At 43.9% G+C, this 16,510-nt stretch overlaps 1 protein-coding gene and 1 long non-coding RNA gene across 2 annotated transcripts; one reads left to right on the forward strand and one right to left on the reverse strand.

Annotated features, from left to right (window-relative positions):
• Positions 1 to 247: 247 nt before the first annotated feature.
• On the reverse strand, positions 248 to 14,595 carry LOC119223305 (peptidase inhibitor 16-like). Its single transcript, XM_037480536.2, has 6 exons — positions 14,219 to 14,595; positions 4,877 to 5,027; positions 4,442 to 4,509; positions 4,231 to 4,340; positions 1,928 to 2,019; positions 248 to 1,501 (listed from the first exon to the last, which is right to left on the reverse strand). Exons 1-6 carry the CDS (start codon positions 14,432 to 14,434, stop codon positions 870 to 872), a joined length of 1,269 nt encoding a protein of 422 aa, XP_037336433.2. The 5' UTR covers positions 14,435 to 14,595; the 3' UTR covers positions 248 to 869.
• LOC134129035 (uncharacterized) lies at positions 5,962 to 6,624 on the forward strand. Its single transcript, XR_009956211.1, has 3 exons — positions 5,962 to 5,983; positions 6,130 to 6,412; positions 6,558 to 6,624. It is a non-coding gene; the product is annotated as an uncharacterized LOC134129035 (long non-coding RNA).
• Positions 14,596 to 16,510: the final 1,915 nt, after the last annotated feature.

Genomic DNA, 16,510 nt, shown 5'->3' on the forward strand with positions numbered 1-16,510 from the left:
ACCCACAGTTATGAGGTACTTGGAATTGAGTATTTCCTTGTTATCCTTCTTTACTTGTACTACATTTGTCTCAGTGCTTCAGTCACTTTACAGATTCCAATCAACCAATAAGTGATGATCAAATGCAGGAGTTGTACTTGTAGCTGAGTACTTCTACACTGTAGTAGTGGTACTTTTACTTCAGTACTTCTACCCTGTAGTATTAGTTACTTTATTAGTATTAAATGAAGAGACATTAGTTGAAGGGTCAAGAGAAGGAGCGTGGTTTATTTCCGTATTGATCGTGCGTACAAACATTTACTGCAGTCCGTGCTCCTTGTGTACGACGTCACTTCCAGCCGAGCAGAGGTCATGTGACCCCAGTCTGAGGAGTAAATGATGCACAGCAGATATACGAGGAGGAGGAGGAGCAGCGGGGTCGTCATAAAAACAGACTCACTTCTTGAACACTTGAGATGAATCTGTTTATTCACAGAGGCTCCGCCTCCATTCGCCCGCTGGCTTTCTGAGGTCACCAATCAAACACTTCCTTCCGCTGTATTTAATCTGTCGTTAATGTGCCGGTTTTTATGAGTTTAAGGTTACAATGAAAAGAAAAGGCTTCTTTTCACAAGTTGGTGGAGTCGTGATAAAGATCTGCGTCCGCCAGACCAAAAACTCCTGGAGCGGACACAGAAAGATGTTTATAGAAACGTTCCATCTTCTCCACCCAGATCCACCTGCAGATGTTTGGATTATGGCAGCTGATTTTGTGATGGGTGCGAATTATTAATTGACCCATAAACTTTCGACAAGGGGAGGAGCCGTGTTTGTTACCACATGGGTGGGGTTAATGAGGCGTTGTCTCCCCCTCCTCCTCCTCGTGCTCCTCACAGCCTCAGGGTCAGGAGCCCAGTCAGACAGGCTAACAGCAGAAGAGGTGAGGAGGTGGAAGCAGCGCTGCTCCCCTCCGGGCTGTGGGCTAAGTTACGCCCTCCGTCTCGCTCCTCTTTTACCGCCTTCTTATTGAAAGGATCCTTTTTCTTCACTTCCACCATCTCGTCTGCACCCTTCTTCTCCTTCTCCTCTGGAGTTGGGTGGTCTTCTGGAGGCTGGGTGCCCGGTGCAGGTGTGGCTGGTGGTTGGAGGTCCGCTGAGTCCCCTTCTGCTGTGATGGTGCTGATACTGGCAGGGGAAGTGGTGGTGGGAGGCTGGACATTAGGGCCGACATCCTCACCTTCAGCCAGGGCGGAGGAGCCAGATGTTCCTGCAGGAGGAAGATCTGCCTCCTGCTCCTTCTCCCCTTCAGGCTGGAGGGAGGGGCCAGATGTTCCTGCAGGAGGAACAACTGCCTCCTGCTCCTTCTCCCCTTCAGGCTGGACGGAGGGGTCAGATGTTCCTGCAGGAGGAACAACTGCCTCCTGCTCCTTCTCCCCGTCAGGCTGGACGGAGGGGTCAGATGTTCCTGCCTCATCGTCCACCTCGTCCCCTTCATCATCGTCATTCCCCACCGTGTCAGCAACTACAAAACCAACAACACAAGAAAATAAGAGAAACAACGAACTACTATAGAAATGAAACATTTTCTCTTTGATTATCTCACTTAATGATGGTCTATAGAGGATCTGGACCCTAAACTGGGACTGGTTCCTAGAGGTTCAGGACTAAAAGACTGGTTCTTCGAGGATCAGGAATAAAAGAAGACTAGTTCTTAGAGGATCAGGACTAAAAGGAGACTTGTTCTTAGCGGATCAGGACTTAACTGGGACTTGTTCTTAGCGGATCAGGACTAAACTGGGACTTGTTCTTAGCGGATCAGGACTAAACTGGGACTGGTTCTTAGAGGATCAGGACTCAACTGGGACTGGTTCTTAGAGGATTAGGACTAAACTGGGACTGGTTAGTCTGGAGATGAAACCTGCAGAAGCAGAACTTCTCAAAGTCGTACCACAGAGGTTGTTTTCACACTTCTGGAGGTTGTCAGGACATCTGGAGCACCATTCACCTTCAACATACGGCCGCTGTTCTTCGTAGTTCCCTCTGAGGACATTTAAAGAGACAGTACAGTTATTGTAGTTACGATTTATCTTTGTATAGCATCATATATCTGAGAAAATACTGAGTATAAAGAGTAGATAAGAGTAGATGTGCAATAACGAGTAAATATCAACATTTCACTAGTTTCATGTTGATATACACTCTTTAATTCAATAAATGCTCTTCAGTTGTACTGACGCTGGGTAGTAGTATTAGTAGTAGTACTAGTAGTAGTACTGTGCCGGTAGTAGTCATACTGTAGTAGTAGTAGAACTAGTATTGTAGTGTTAGTAGAAGTAGTGGTAGTACTGACGCCGGGTAGTAGAATTAGCGGTATTACTGTAGTGGTAATAGAAGTAGTACTAGTACTGATTCTAGGTAGCAGTATTAGTAGTTGTGGTAGTAGAAGTAGTCATACTATAGTTGTAGTAGAAGTAGTAGCAGCACTGACGCTGGGTAGTAGTATTATTAGTAGTACTGTAGTGGTAGAACTAGTAGTAGTAGTGTGTTAGTAGTAGAACTAGTACTAGTAGTACTATAGTGGTACTATAAGTAGTGGTAGTACTGTGTTATTAGTAGAACTAGTACTAGTAGTACTGTAATGGTACTATAAGTAGTGGTAGTACTGTGTTAGTAGTAGAACTAGTACTAGTAGTACTGTAGTGGTAGTAGAAGTAGTAGCAGTACTTATGCTGGGTAGTAGTATTAGTAGTAGTACAGTAGTGGTAGTAGAACTAGTAGTAGTACTGTGTTTGTCACGAACCAACGCTCCTCGTCCCCAGAATATTGAGGCCTGAAGACCGGGATCCCAAATCCCCCTCTGTTTACGGCTGCGTTGGTTTGTGCCTTTTGGGATCAGCTCATTGAGTGGGCACGGCCACTCCTCCTGACGCACCTGTGTCTCGTCACCCATCAAGAGGGCCTGTATATAAGCTCCTGACTCCTCAGAGCTCTTTGCGAAGTCTTGTGCATGTTCATCACATTCTGAGCGTTCTCCTGATCTCCTGTTCTTGCCTCTCGTTGAAGACTCCTCGATTTTCCCAGACCTCGGTGCCTTTGCCCATCTACGCTCTCCTGGATTTTGAACATTTTTTGACCACCCTCTTGGTGGCCCCATCGTGCTTGGAATTTGCACCCGGTATGGTGAAGGCGTTCCTACTTCCCTCCCCCGGGTATATTCCTAAGGTCCCGTCCGCTTCGGTCGGGCCTATTGTGCTGCAGGCTTACTGTCCTCCCCCGTTTCTGACGTCGGACCAGGCGAATCTTAACCTCCTCTGCCCAGTTAGAGCCCTAGACTTGTACGTCCGCAGGACCGCCCTGTGTAGGCTCTCCGAACAGCTGTTCGTATGCTTCGGGCCCCCCAATACTGGTGGCCCAGTCACTAAGCAGAGGATGAGCAAGTGGGTGGTGGAGGCCATCACACTTGCTTATGAATCGGCCGGCCAGCCCGCACCTTTGGCTGTCCGGGCCCATTCTAGCAGGGGTATGGCGGCTTCTAAAGCCCTTAGGTCGGGAAGAGTGTCACTTCACGACGTTTGCATGGCGGCAGGCTGGTCCTCTCCCCACAAGTTCGTGAGGTTCTACCACCTTGACCTTAACGCTACACCTGGAGCACAAGTGCTCTCGTCTGAGTGTGCGTCTTGAACTTCACACCACGGTCACTTGCTCATATGGTGAGTGGGTATAAGGTTCCCACAGCGTCTTTAGGCTGCGTAAACGTTCTGCCATACTCCCGGCCTGCCCGTGGCACTCGATTCGGCCTTTCAGAGATGAGTGGTCCTGCCCTTCGGGTCCCTTTATAGCGCCCTGGTCCGGCGTCCCCGCCTATGACGTACCAGCTCGCCATTGGTTAGGTTTCACACGTGCTTCATGACGCGGTCACGCAGGAGCGTTCCCACCGCGTCTTTACGCAGCGTCTCGTTCCCTTCAGGGAACGAAGGTTACATACGTAACCAAGAGACGTTTGCCTTTGCTCAATAAATCTGCACTCTGCGCTTGGGTTTACTCCTGTCTCTTGTGGTGCGTTACAGTGTTAGTAATAGAACTAGTACTAGTAGTACTATAGTGGTAGTAGAAGTAGTGGCAGTACTGACTTTGGCTAATAGTATTAGTAGTGTTACTGTAGTGGTAATAGAACTAGTAGTGGTACTGTGTTAGTAATAGAACTAGTACTAGTAGTACTGTAGTGGTTGTAGATGTGTTGGTAGTACTGACGCTGGGTAGTAGTTGCAGACCAGGAAGGAGGCTCCCTCCCAGTCTAAACCCTCCATGTTGTTACAGAGATGGAAGGCACAGCCGACTCTGTGTGTATCTGCCCACACCATCTGTAACACACACACACACACACACACACACACACAAACAGCTTAGATACACAGATACAAATGTGTGTAAAAATATATATGGCAATATACCACTATCTGACCTGTGTATAGTGTCCACACATCTGGTCTTCGTTACAGGTGTTGTTTTGGAAGTGAAAGTCCAGACGTTCTACAGAAAATAGAGTACATTATGTATGTGTATATACAGTATATATATACATATATATAAATTTGACTGACAATAATAAATATAACGTAAAAGTAAAAGACACGTATCCACAATTACATATTTCTTACATCATTTGATGTATATTATTGATGCATTAATCATTAAACGTATTACTTTACCGTCATGAATGTGTTTCAGTCTGATATTCTCGGTTCATCTGAGACACTAAGAGCGAAATCTGCACGCTTAAGACTAACCTGCTCGTTTGGTGCACCAGCAGAACATTTGTGGCCCACTCTTCTCTTTGAGATAGATGGTGGACCAGCAGGTCCGATATTTGGTTTTACAAATGGATAAAGACACTCACCCAGAAACCATTTCTCCAGAGCCTCCCGGAGGTCCAGAGGCCCGGTGCCGGCGAACAGATTCTCACCGGTGTCCTCCAGCGCCGGGTTGTGGTTCCAGATGCATTTGGCGGCGTAGCCCTCCGCGATGATCTTCAGGCTCGGGTCCCATCGCTGCACAGAACCAACGGGAAGTTTAGCGGCTCCAAAACTACTGAAGTGTTTCTATTGGGAATCATTCTCTCCTGTGATCAGCTGCTTTGAATAAATCTTTAATTTCATTTAGCTATCGGTTAGCTACCCAGCTGGCTAATTAATTCCAACGTGCTTCAACGGTACCCTGAAGATCACAATGTTCTTTCCTACGTCGATAGAAGAGCATGTGGACGAAACATTAGTTACTTTTATTTCTAATTTAGTGACTGGGTGGTTATTCCTCGATCCATTAATGCTATGCTGGCTTTCCTAAACTATGACAAGTTTATGGATAAACTATTACAGTTTTTTTGGATCGCTTACACACTAAAATTAAAAGTATTACACTATTAGCAAAACACTACACTCAAGATGCAAAACATCAGCCCATATTTGCACAACTATAAGCACATTGTCAACCTCACACCTGTTGCAAAACTCTACACACAGTGATTTGGAAAACACTAAACACTCTTAACATACATTACACACAAAAATCTATCATGAAGTCATGTCCTTGCAATACCAAAGCACTGACTGTCAAATAAGCACACCGTCCAACCAATTGCTTCAACACAGTCATCAGGTGTGCAAACACCTGTTTGCTTAATTGTAGACACACCAATCAGGTGTATAAGCACTATAAAAAGCAGCAGGTGAGTTCATCGGTCTTCAAGCACAATGGAAAGAGTAGGACGAGGACGAGGACGAGAAGGAGAAGGAGAAGAAGAAGATTGACCAGAACGACCAGGAAGAGGAGGAAGACAAGCATGTGCTCAAAGAGGACCGAATCTGACAAATGAGATCCGCGCAACACTGGTTGACCACGTTGTCAACCACGGCCTGACGCTGAGGGAGGCTGGACTGCGAGTTCAGCCAAATCTAAGCCGATATACAGTGGCAAGTGTGATGAGAACATTTCGACTGGAAAATAGGTATTGTAAAAATATCATATCAACAACATCTGCACGGTTTCAGTAACTGCTTACAGTACTGTATTCTATGCACTATCAGCACTTCTGTTACCTTTTCTTGTGAAATTATTGTACTATTGTATACTGTTTTTTTTTTTTCTACATAGGATTGAGGGTCAGGGACGACAAGGGGGAAGACCTCCTATGTTCACAGAACAGCAAGAGAGGGAGATAGTAAATCTGGTTTTGGCCAACAATGCTATAACACTCAAGCAGCTCCAAGCTAACATTGTCAATGACCACGCCATTTTCAACGATATCCATCAGGTCTCAACATCAACACTGGCACGCATCCTAAAAAAAAAACCTATTCAAATGAAGCAAATTTATCGAGTGCCTTTCGAGCGCAATTCCGAAAGAGTGAAACGAGCGCGGCATGATTATGCAGAGGTGTGTATTTACTTTAGCAGTGTGATCTTAGGCTAGGTTTGGTGAATTTACATTATATTTGTACTTTGTTGATGTAGTAGCCTACTGTAATATGTCTACTAGATCTACACTGAACTACACCATTTTGCCTGACACCGTTTTTCAGAGAGTTTTACAAATGGATGGAGAGGAGATCCAGCATGAGTTCATTTATGTAGATGAGGCTGGGTTCAACCTGACAAGAACACGAAGGAGGGGAAGAAACATCATTGGCCACAGGGCTATAGTCAACGTCCCAGGGCAACGTGGGGGTAATATAGCACTCTGTGCAGCCATTACACAGAATGGGGTCCTCTACCGCCATGCCCATATGGACCCTTACAACACAGCACTCATTCTTGCATTCTTGGACCAATTGCACAACATAACAGCATCAAATCGATCGAATGCAATACATTGTTGTCTGGGACAATGTGTCTTTCCACCGCTCTGCTCTGGTTCAGAACTGGTTTCAGCAACATCCACAGTTCACCGTCCTATATCTTCCACCATATAGAAGAGTTTTTCTCTGCATGGCGGTGGAAGGTATATGATCTCCGTCTCCAGGCTGAGGTACCCCTCATCCAAGCCATGGAGGACGCCTGTGACCAGATGGAGGTAGCAGCAATGCAAGGATGGATTCGTCATTCAAGACGTTTCTTTCCAAGGTGTCTTGCTAATGACAACATTGCTTGCGATGTTGATGAAATTCTCTGGCCAGATCCAGCTAGGCAAAGAGACAATATCTATTTTTTTAATATATTTTTTTTCATTTACAATACGTAAAGTGACGCTTGGTTACAGTATCATGGATCTCCATGTCAACATTTTGGGCGTGTTCAGAAATAAATGAGTATCTTCAATCAGCAACATTGGTCTTGTGTAGTGTTTGGTGAATTTACATTATATTTGTACTTTGTTGATGTAGTAGCCTACTCTAATCATAGGAAAGTAGAAGTGCTAAAAGTGTTTTAAGTTTATCACAGTAGAGTGTAACTCGTGCAAACAGTATAGTAATGTGAAACGTGTGTGCTTCATATGGTAACAAAGTGTGTTTTTTAAAAAGAAGTGTATAGTTTTAACAAGTGTGTTTAATTTTGCAAAGGATATTTAGTGTTTTGCTAATTGGGTGTGTGGTTGTGATAATTGTGTGTAGTGTTTTGAAAACACGGGCCCTGTTTTGAAAATTGTGCTTTAGCAATCCAAAAAAACTGTAAGTAGTTTCATTTATATTATTTAGCACCTGGCCAGTTGTGTGCTAGCAATGTGCTCTCCTACAAAGATTGTGTGGATGATGCATTAAAATGTTCTTGTGTACTCATTTAGCAACGAGCTACTTAGAAAGCTAGCTAGCTCATTGAAGTGTTAAACTTGTTAACTGGGTACAATAAAATACCATAAAAAGATCCCAGTTTGGGTTCAAATAAACAGCTTTTTGGTTTAAAAAGAGCCAAACATCCTCTTAGTGTGGACAGACCTGTTGAGGTGACACATACAAACAAGTGATCGGGACGATTTGTGAAGTCGGATCAGGATATTTAAAGCTTAGGCGTTCTTAGTATCTGACTGCCTTAGACTATGTAACGCACCACTGTAGAAGGTTAATTTATTTATGTGTGAACACAAACAGCCAGACCTCGCTTTCCCTTTTTGTTTATTCTGATTCAATCACACATATGAATATTCTAAAGAGCAGCGTGTGTGGATTCATCCGCCTCTGAAAAAATAGTCCCAGCAAAGTTAGTTTTAGTATAAAACTAAATTGAATCCCTGTTTTTTGAAGTTATTTTGTTGCTTTTTTTCTGATGAGACAGCAGATATTTACATATTTGTGTCCTTTTTGTGGTCCAGCTAAAATTCCAAAAGGATGAACAATGTGTGTTTGTGTGTGTGTGTGCGTTTATTGTGTGCCGATGACCCACAACAATAGTCAGGGGTCTCGTCCACATTCCTGTCCCTCCCCTCTCAACATCTGATCCCTGTTATGACTTTCAGACAACAGCACACACACGGACTGTGTGTGCTGTTGTCATAGCGATCACCGCCGCAGCCTGACTGGATGGAAACCTTTTTGACCACCAGGGGGCGACTCTCCTGGTCCTGTAGACGTCTATGAGAACATGACATGGATTTATTCCATCTGTCAGTTTTTAGCTGCCGTAGACGAGGGGTAATATTAATTAAATATTATCCTGCGGCCCAAAGATAGTTGTGTTCTAGATCCTCTCTCCAGCTTGTCTCCAGCTGGAGGAAAAACATGAAAATGGTAATTTTCACTTTTTTTCTTTCTCTACTGAAACATTGTGTTCTTTGTCGACCTCATCTGTTGCTCCACCAAGCCCCCCCCTCTCCCTCCCTGTCCCCCAGGATGATCCAATCGAGGGAAACACCCGTCTACTATTTGCTCAGCATTTTGTCTCTGAGCTTTTGTGGTTCTCCAAATAAAAATCGAGAGAGAAAGGCGATCTGATCGGGGTCCGAGGAGACTTTCACTGACCGAACAGGAGAGTCTTACACACTTCTCTGCGCCTCCATCCGAGCACTCAGCCATAGCATAATTAATTAGAAACTTGAACGTTTATGGCGTTCCACCAAATCAGAAGGATCTAGGCTAGTTTGGCAAGACAGCGTTAAAACATATAAGAAGGCTCTCCGTAACACAAGAGCATCTTATTACTCATCATTAATCGAGAAAAATAAAAACAAAACCAGGTTTCTCTTCAGCACTGTAGCCAGACTGACAGAGAGTCACAGCGCTGTCGAACTTCTTCAATGAGAAGATTCTGACTATCAAAGAGAAAACAGAGCCGACCCGTCCTCGGATGTAGGAACCTTGGATGCAGCAGTGAGCATTGACACCTACTTGAATGGCTTCTCTTCCATCAACCTTGACTGTTGAATCAAGAATAGAATTTAAGGTACTTCTCCTTACCTACAAGGCACTTGCTGGTGAGGCACCGTCTTATCTTAAAGAGCTTGTTACACCTTATTGTCCTACAAGGCATCTGCGCTCCGTAGATGCTGATGCTACTTGTGGTTCCTAGAGTTTTAAAAAGTAGGATGGGAACCAGAGCCTTCAGTTATCAAGCTCCTCTTTTGTGGAACCAGCTTCCACTTTCAGTCTGGGGGGCAGACTCTGTCAGTTCATTTAAGATTAAGCTTAGAACGTTCCTCTTTGGTACCTCTTATGTCTAGGGCTGGCTCAGGTTAGTCTGGACCAGCCCTTAAGCCTAGACTGCTGGAGTCTTAGGACACATCGAGCCCCTCACTCACTCTCTCCTTCTACAATAATCGATGTTTTATTAATGTACATCACTAATTCAGCTTCTTTCCGGGAGTTTTTTTTGTTTTCTCACTTAGCAGGTCTGGACCCTGGTTCTGACTTCTGGCATGGCTCTGCTGACACCTGCTGCTGCCATCATCATCATTATTTTAAATATGATTCATATTACTGTCATCATACGCCAACATTACCCTTTCCTAAAGTCTTTGCTTTCCCTCCCCCCAGAAGCTTCTGTGGATGGTGGTTCTATTTGATGATCGTTCGATCTGATGGAGGTTCTATCTGATGATGGTTCTATCTGATGATGGTTCTATCTGATGGAGGTTCTATCTGATGATGGTTCTATCTGATGAAGGTTCTATCTGATGGAGGTTCTATCTCATGATGTTTCTATCTGATGGAGGTTCTATCTGATGGATGTTCTATCTGATGGAGGTTCTATCTCATGATGGTTCTATCTGATGGAGGTTCATTTTTGGGGGAGTTGTTCCTGTGCTGATGTGAGGGTTTCTGGACAGAAGATGTCTGATGTGTACAGACTGTAAATTCCTCTGAGGCAAATTAGTAATTTGCGATTTTGGGCTCTACAAAATAAAATGAATTGAATTGAGTGATGAAGGTTTAGAGAAGTATTTTTAAAAAACACGTAGGCATGAAGCTCTGGTTCTATGAACTGAAGTCAGTGTTTCATGAGTTCAAGCTGCATTGTTTCTAGTGACCAGCAGGGGGCGACTCCTCTGGTCCCATAGACCTTTATGAGAAGATGACTCTACTTCTGTCTTGATTTATGCCCTCAGTAAACATTGTAAACATGAGTTTATGGTCTTTTAGTCATTTAGTGAATGATGGTCCATTTAGAGTCAAACAGACCATGAAGCAGGGGATGCTTTAGGGCGGGGCCTAACGCTGATTGACACAGAATTCCTCAAATTTGGTCGTAATGATTTCCCAGAGCATTCACACGTTCACACTAACCAAAGATACGCTCCATGAATCATGGCAACGACTTGAATGTTACACGGTGACATATAATCTTTAGGACTTTTCCTGCGAGACTATATGAGACGTGGACGTCGTTATGGTGACGCCACCTTGTTGGTTTGAGGATTTTTCGAGGCCTTGAGTTTGCAATCTTAATAATATCTGGACCAATGTAGTTGTTTTAGGAGCAGCGGAGTGTTCCCCTGGTGGACACTAGAGAAAATGCAGCTTAGCGACATGAAGCTTGGCTACCTGGTCACGATAGTCGTTTTTTGTCACTTACGTAAACCAAAACCTTTACATCTGATAACAGTTTGATCTGTTCAGTGGGTACATTTTTCTTATTGCTAATGAGTCTTTTTTTAAACTTTTTAAAATAAATAATAATTCTCCTTAATATTGAGGACGCGTGTGTCTGGGTACATGAAGAAGCAACAATCAAAAAAAAAGATAATTAGAACAAGCCGCTCCAGAGATCACATGATGCGTGTTTGTGTTCTGACTCAGAAACACGGGACCAATGTGCATTCATATATTAATAAACCAATACATTTTCGTTCTTCGTCTCCCCTTGTCTCCTTTTCTTTCCCTCCTCCGTTCCTTCTTCCTCCACCTCCTCCTGCACCATATATCAGACCCAGACCTCCTCCCTCAGACACACGCACCATCGTTCAACGTTAAAACAGCCAGGGGCCTCACAGCTGGAGACAATTAGAGCCTCCAGAAAGAAAAATGCAGCTTCATTTCTGTTTGGCTTAGTTTTCATCTTGAGAATATAAACTACTAAATACATTTCTAGTGCTTATTATTATTCTGAATATTACTACATGTAAGCTCTGTTCATTTGGAAGGCAGAAGCTAAAAGTAAAACACGTTTTATTATTTTAAAAGAACTTATGTGTTAAAATGGGTGAGTGGAAAAATGTCACAAATTGAAATTAGAAAGCAGCATAAACAGGATATTTAACTTAAAATGTTTATTAATGATGAATCATGAGATACTAAATCCAATAATAAAAATTGAGTGACGTTATTACCTTTGCTTAGCAAGTTTTGTACTACGGAATTAGCCGTTTTGCTACAAACTGTTTTTTTCTTTGTGATATCAGGTTAGTTGTGCTAATACCTGGTTAATCACTTGTGCTATCGGGTTAGCTCTTGTGTTAATACCCGGTTAATCACTTGTGCTATCGGGTTAGCTCTTGTGTTAATACCCGGTTAATCACTTGTGCTATCGGGTTAGCTCTTGTGTTAATACCTGGTTATTCACTTGTGCTATCGGGTTAGCTCTTGTGCTAATACCTGGTTATTCACTTGTGCTATCGGGTTAGCTCTTGTGCTTATACCTGGTTATTCACTTGTGCTATGGGGTTAGCTCTTGTGCTAATACCTGGTTAATCACTTGTGCTATCGGGTTAGCTCTTGTGCTAATACCTGGTTATTCACTTGTGCTATCGGGTTAGCTCTTGTGCTAATACCTGGTTATTCACTTGTGCTATCGGGTTAGCTCTTGTGCTAATACCTGGTTATTCACTTGTGCTATCGGGTTAGCTCTTCTGCTAATACCTGGTTAATCACTTGTGCTGTGGGTTGTGGGAGTGCAGTCTCTTGCTCATTTGATGTGTGCTCATGAACCATTTAACTCCTGGACTTCCCGCTAAGTTTTCTTCCTTTTTTTCATAAAAAGCTTTTTGCAGATTTGTTTTTTTGTTGTCCTGTGGGTTCTACCCATGGCTTCAAACTGACGTCCGTTGATGCGAGGCACCTAAAAGCCTTCAAAGATGAATGTTATTTATTATTTATCTTTGTATGGCAGTTCAAAATAGAAAATGACAAAGGTGAACGGCTTCATATCCACGATGACTTTAACTGATTGTAAGCATCATGCCTCTCCCTGCAGGATTCAGAGATCATCTCCACTCCACAAAGCTCCATGTTTATTATGCAGGGCTGCAGAATCAGATTTGTGAGACTCGAGCGCGTCTCCTGTTTCCAAGAATAAAGACGAGTCTGTGACGTCGGAGCTTTCACTCCAAAAATCTACAATTAAATTGAAAACTGCAAAAGTGTCCTGAATGCAGAAAATCTGCTTTCTCTTCTGGCAGCAGATGCTTTTGACTTCTTCATTCATTGTTTGTAATAATTATCTTAGAACTTGTGAAGACCAACTTCTTTGAAGGTCAACGCTGTTTGAGACTTTTAAAGAGGACAGTAGGAGGTAAATATTTATCAGCTTTTCAAACCAATATGTTTTTTCCTTCGGTTTGTTGCTCTGAAACATTTATTCATTAGTTATGACTTAGAATATAAGCACAGACTGCATATAAGACGAGGATGTGACATCACTCATTGATTCTGTGAGATGTGGGGCCAGTGTATGAATGTGTTATTTTTACTTTTTCTGTTTTCTAGCCTGTACCAACGTCGGAAATGACGCTGTGCTGATATGCATATTCAGTAAACACTTACTGTGGTGTGTCTTAGGACCTTATGTGGTAAAACAGGATCATAAAGCAGAATGGGGAAGTACAAAAATACATCTTGTGTGCCTTAGACGAGTCAGTTTTGACCAGTTCTTAAAGTGGTGGGGGGGGCGGTATAAAAGGGTTCACAGTCGGACAGCTGACAGACTCTCTGACGGATTTGCTGTTCAATGCGGCGAAGGGTCTCCAGATATCTATGCAAATTGCTCATGTATCTTTGTCTCTTACAAAATAAATGTTATCTTTATTAACTTTAATTGATTGACGTGTCAGATTTCTCAGAAATCTCAAAAGTTTGTGAAATGATGTTCAGAACAACTCAGAGACAGCATACACGTCTCTGGAGAAGACCTGTCAATCATTGTTTAGCCCTGCCCCTGCAGCATCCCCATCTTTTGGTAAAGACACCTTGTCCAGGACACCTGGGACCCTGAAGGAGATGATTAAACTGGATTTTACTCTAATCTGAACCTTTAGTTGGTTTATTATTTCTCACAGGGCAGAGATAAGAATTTTAACATCCAGAGAGCCTCCTCCCACACCACGATGAACCCAGACTGATTAAGATGTTGTCATGGTGATGTATGTTAGGAAGCCCCCAGTTTGCCCGTAGACATCTTAACTTTTTAGCATTCGATAAACAGAAAGTGAGTTACGAGTAAGTAGAGACGCCGTATACGTCTGTGTCAATCAGCGTTAGGCCCCGCCCTAAAGCATCCTCTGCTTCATGGTCTGTTTGACTCTATATGGACCCGAATTCACTAAATGAACCTCATGGTGTATTGAAGAAGACTTGAAACTGGAGACTGAGACCATAAACTCCTGTTTACAATGTTTATAAATCATTAAATCAAGAGAGAAGTAGTGTTGTTTTCTCATTGACTTCTATGGGACAGGGACAGAGGAGTTAGTTGAAGAATTAGTTCAAAGTTCAAAGATGACATATTCTGCGAAGTAAATTAAATGAGTTCTCCTGCATCTTGGTTCAGCCAGCTGACATTTAAAGGACAGTATTACCATAATCACACTAGGACATCTTACCAGGGGCAGCATGGCCGAGGCGCTGGGGAACACCTGTCCTCTGTAGTGGTTGTGGAGCTCCACCACCAGCTCCTCCTCCTCCTCGCTCAGGAAGCTCCGGGCTCCGGGCACCGCCAGGGCCCCCAGTAGGAGCCAAGTCCAGAGAGGGGCCCTGGCCCGGGCAGCAGTCCTTCGGCTGGAGGCCCCCTGGATCTCAGAGGGGCTCCGCTGGTGCATGGTGGGAAAACTAGGGTCCGGAGGGTATGTTTCCTGAGACGCTGTGTGTGTGTGTGTGTGTGTGTGTGTGTGTGTACAACAGGACACTTTAAGAGAGAGTGGAGTGTATTTCGTCCTCAGCGTCTCTCACTCTGCTGATCGCTGTGTTTCTGAGGCAGCTTTAAGAGAGAGGATCCTCCCCTACACACACACACACACAGTCCACACACTGCACGGACTGGTACGCCCAAACAACAACCCCCCTCCCCTCCTTGATGCTTTGTACTCCTCATACCCCTTCCCCACCTTATTCCCCTTCTTCTACTTTCATTTATTTTATTGGCTCCACAAGTAAAATAAATGTTCTACTACTATATAATAACTATAAATAATATTGTTTAATATATTCACATAATCTCTCTCCCTCCTCGTGTGTTTTACTGCTTTGTGACATTTGTTCAAACATCCCTTTACATCCCAGGAGTCCTCCTCCTCCTCTTCCTCATCCTCTTCCTCCTCCTCCTCCTCAGACGTAGGAATGTGCACATAGGACAACGTCCTGAAGGAAAGCTGCACATGAGTCAAAGTTACAACAGGAAACACACATTTTACACATTTGCATATGTCGTATAGGCATACCCCCTCCACACACACACACACACACACACACAAACTCACCTGAAGCTGAGGAGAAAGACAGTAGCTCATTCCAGAAGAGGCCTGTGTAGCTGATGAGGTAGATGGCTGGTCCTCATCCTGAGGCTCTGAGACTATTCCAGCAGCAGAGTCATGTGTAGCAGGGGAGGTAGGTGGCTCATCCTGACCAGTAGCAGAGGATGCTCCAAAAAAAATTAAAAGTGACCCTGAAATTGTAGTTGATTTGCAATTGAAATTTAAATCAAAAGACCGTAGGATTATGTTTTATACACCTAAAACAATGAAGGAGTCACAGTGCAGTCTTCCTGCACCTCCTGATGTTCTGGATTCTGTTAAGTGTGTTTTTCTAATGTAATTTTCTCTGCATTGAATGGCCCTGGGTGCCATTGTGACGTTGATCAATCACACATGATGAAATGTAACATCACCTGGAGACGAACCGACCCGTCACTCACACAGAGGGAGGCGGGCTTATTGATCGGTGTGATTGGCTTTAGATATAGATACACCAAACTCAGGTGTGTGTGCGTGTGTGCGTGCGTGCGTGCGTGCGTGCGTGTGTGCGTGTGTGTGTGTGTGTGTGTGTGGCACAGATGCAATCACACTCACAATGTTCTTACTTAATTTGAGCTGTTTTCATTCTCTCAGCCAAGTGCATCACATCATTACACACACCCAGCTGTACCCACCGGCTCACATTACACATTCCTCACAGTGTGGGTGTGTGTGTGTGCTGGAGGAAGCCGAGGTGGTGAACACATGAAACTGAGTCCTGTGGGTCACTGTTTGCTCTGTAACACCAACCTCATGTTGTTGGTCTGCAGGGAGACCCGGTACATGTGTGTCCTGACCTCACACACACACACACACACGTTAGACAACCAAAGCACTTCGTATTAACAATACAAAGGTTTATTAATAAGGAGACGAGAGGTCAGCTGTTTCACTGGGGAGGGACAACTCTTCTGGATGGAGTCAAACAGACCATAAAGCAGGGAATGCTTTAAGGTGGGGCTACACAATGATTGACAGGTTGCCACCAGAATTGATTAAAACAAGCTTTGAGGTGATTTGAACGTTTAGTTGTTTGACATGAATGAGTGCTGGATGTGGCTGTGGACACAGAGCAGCATGAAGACAGTCAATGATCCTCTAAGAGGTTTCATTTAAGGACTTTTCAGCAGACTGGAACTCCCCTCATACTGGGACTGGTGTTAAACTGGGCCAAGGGACGAGTACCCCGTTCCTCACAGCTGCACACACACACACACACACATACACATACATCTATACATCATAGGAATAGTATGCGATCGTGTGTGAGTGCACTGAACCCGGCCCTCGCCTGTTGTCATTGACAGCCTGCTGATGGCTAACAGATGAGTGTGTGAGTGTGTGTGTGTGTGTGCAGGGTGTGGACCTTCTTCAGAGTGATTAGTT

The sequence above is a fragment of the Pungitius pungitius genome, chromosome 1 (assembly GCF_949316345.1).
Source record: "Pungitius pungitius chromosome 1, fPunPun2.1, whole genome shotgun sequence".
NCBI lineage: Eukaryota > Metazoa > Chordata > Actinopteri > Perciformes > Gasterosteidae > Pungitius > Pungitius pungitius.